The sequence below is a fragment of the Zea mays genome, chromosome 2 (assembly GCF_902167145.1).
Source record: "Zea mays cultivar B73 chromosome 2, Zm-B73-REFERENCE-NAM-5.0, whole genome shotgun sequence".
NCBI classification, from domain to species: domain Eukaryota; kingdom Viridiplantae; phylum Streptophyta; class Magnoliopsida; order Poales; family Poaceae; genus Zea; species Zea mays.
The window spans coordinates 174,510,910-174,513,830 of NC_050097.1; the positions used below are offsets into that span (position 1 = coordinate 174,510,910).

The 2,921-nt window shown below is 58.3% G+C and overlaps 1 protein-coding gene across 1 annotated transcript; it reads left to right on the top strand.

The window, feature by feature from the left end:
• The first annotated feature begins 285 nt into the window (after positions 1–285).
• Positions 286–2,624, top strand: LOC100272711 (uncharacterized). Its single transcript, NM_001346778.1, has 2 exons — positions 286–364; positions 573–2,624. Exon 2 carries the CDS (start codon positions 573–575, stop codon positions 2,361–2,363), a length of 1,791 nt encoding a protein of 596 aa, NP_001333707.1. The 5' UTR covers positions 286–364; the 3' UTR covers positions 2,364–2,624.
• The last annotated feature ends 297 nt before the right edge of the window (positions 2,625–2,921 follow it).

The following is a 2,921-nucleotide window of genomic DNA, read 5'->3' on the forward strand; positions in this document are numbered from 1 at the left end:
ACGCGGCCATCGCCCGCTCCCGCTCTCCCGCCCCTCTCCCGTCCCACTCTCGCTCCCGTAAGCTCCTCTCGCCCGTGCTTCCCGCCTGCACTGGCACCAGCCTAACGCAGTTGTAGCTCTGAAGGCTGTCGACGTGGAGGCGCACGGCGTGGTCCTATCGACCATTTCATGTCGCTGTCGGCTAAGCGACGCGGGCTGTAGCAAGCAGCAAGTGCCACTGATGTGCTGTCCGCGGCTATAAAAAGGGAGGAAACGCTGACGGGAGATCCATTCCATCCCCAACCAAACAAGTTTAGATATAAAAATATAGCATCGCCCGCGCTCTGGAGAGTCTGGATCCTCCTGAACCTCCAAGCAGCAAGCGGTATTTTTGTCCTCTGAATTGTTTCTTCAGAGAATTAATTTAATCCTCTCTGGAGCAGTTGTCTTTCCCTACTGCTCTGCTCCAGTATTTATAAATTTATGAAATCAACTACACTACCCTCGTTCTTAAATATTTGTGGCAGTCGTCGTCTTTGCCACGAATTCATGTACAAAGCAGCTATTCACTATATATAATATGTTGGATGTAGATGAAAGGAGGGACGCAAGCAATTAGCCTGATGGTGCACCTTGCTGTGCCATGGCTCTGCCTTGCTTCTTGGGCAGCTCTGCTACCAGCGCTAGCATCTGGAAATGTGGGTGCAGCAGCTCCGATACTGAGAGCAGATTACATAAAATTGAACTTCAGCACCGCTTCGGCGACCCCCGACAAGTACAAGAGCTTCATCGCTTCTGTTCGTGCTGGCTTGGTGAGCAAAGCGGGGGGCAACAGCAGCGGGATCCCCGTGCTGGTCGACGAAGACGACCCGCTCGCGCTCGAATCGTTTCTAAACATCACTCTGGTGAACAAGGCAGGGCGCTCCGTAAGCTTGAAGATGGATGTCTCCAGAGCCTACTTCGTGGCTTACGTAGCAGGGCAGCGCTCGTGCCTCCTCAAGAGATCAGGCCGCACGTTCTCGTCGGCGATCTGTTACTACGGTGGCCCGTGGGGAACAAGTTCGGCTCCTGTCACGCGACCTGCTGCTGCTGCCGGCGACGGCGAGGATCCTGGGGTCGCGGCATGGCGAGCGAGAGATCTCGACGAGGCCATCTCGTCGCTGTTCCTGTTCCCCACTGGCAACGCTACCGAAGAGGAGCTGAGACGGGGCGTCGCCGCCTGCGACATGATGGTGGCGAGCGCGGCGACGTTCCCGTACGTCGAGCGGCGGATGAGCGCCGGCATGTGGGACAGCAACGGCGTGGCCAACGACCCGAGCCTGCGGGGGCTCCAGGCGCGCTGGCCGTGGCTCTCCGCCGCCGTCCAGCAGTCCTACCAGGGCGCCTTCGCCGCCCCGGTCCCTGTCCAGCGGAGCAACGGCAAGTGGATGCGGGTGGACAACGTGCGTAGCGCGGTCCCCCTCGTGTCCTTCCTGGAGCACGGAAGCTGCAACAGGACGCGGGGGGCGCCGGCCTTGCTCATAAGGTCCGTCGTGCAAGAGCCGGACGAGGACATGCAGCCGGGCGGCGGCGCTCGAGCCACGACGGCGGCGTGCGGCCTGCCGGCCGAGCCGACGGTGCGCCTCGTCGGCCCGGAAGGGAGGTGCGTGGACGTGCCTTACGGCTACTACTACAACGGCAACCAGGTGCAGCTGTGGAGCTGCAAGTCCACCAGCGCCGTGAACCAGCTCTGGACGCTCAAGAGGGACGGCACCATCCGGTCCAACGGCAAATGCCTGACCAGCAGCGGCGACGCGGCCGGCGCTCGCGCGGTGGTCGACGACTGCCCGCGCTTCCCCACGGGCCGCGTCGTCTGGGAGGTGCGCGTGGACGGTACCGTCGCGCTCAAGTGGTCCCGCGGCCTGGTGCTGGCCGTGACCTCGTCGACTCTCTTCGCGGGGCTCACGGTGCGGCAGGACGACCGCGGCACCGGCCAGTCGTGGACGCCGACCAACGTCACCGCGCCCCTGGACGCCGCCATCGTGGGGTTCCGCGACCTCTGCCTGCAGGCGGACTACGCGGGGTCCGTATCCGTCGCTGCCTGCCGCGACGGCGTGCAGTGGTCGCTCTACCCCGACGGCTCCGTACGCCCGCCCGCGTGGCTCCTCCTTCAATGGCAGTGCCTGGCTGCTGATGCCAGCGGGGGTGTGACGGTGAAACTCTGCGACGGGGCTGGATCGTCTTGCGAGCGCTGGGTGTTCCGCAACGACGGCACCATCTTCAACACCGGCACCGGGATGGTCTTGGACGCCAGGCCATCTGCGGGGGCTAATGCTACTGCTAGCCAAGTCATCGTGTCGCCCGCCACTGGGAGTCCCACCCAGCAGTGGACGCTCATGCTGTGATCTCATCTACGGCTCATGAGTCATGACTGTGGGGGCAGGGCAGTACTGCACTGCAACAGCTAGCTGGTGTGTTTTGTGTATATATCTGGCGAGCTAGGTTGTTAAAGCAAGCATTAGCTATTTTACCAGTACAATAATGCATGCTTGCTACTACTACTAGTAATGCAGTCTAGCTCTGTGTACCATTGCCTGCACGGCTGCACGGCCCCTGTTGGAGTACTCTATAATAAATGTACCCCTAGTAAAATCTGTTTTCAGTTTACCTTGCCGAAAAATATAAACAGGGCTAGTTTGGAGGGGTGTTTGGTTTGTCACTCCATTCATCGTGAATCCATTACTCAAATTTGGTGGGATGATCTAATTATTTATATTAGTAATAACTAACTAACTATAAGAAATAAGGTGATGATGGATCAACTCATTCCATTTCATAAACCAAACAAAAAAGTGAGGAGTGAGAATATGATGGACTAGCTCATTTCTCAAACCAAATATCCTAATAATGATGAGGTGTTTGGTTTGAGAAATAAGCTAGTTCATCATCTTCTCACTCCTCAT

Excerpts from the sequence above, each read along its gene's own strand:
- LOC100272711 (NM_001346778.1), top strand. The coding sequence starts at position 573 with ATGAAAGGAGGGACGCAAGCAATTAGCCTGATGGTGCACCTTGCTGTG.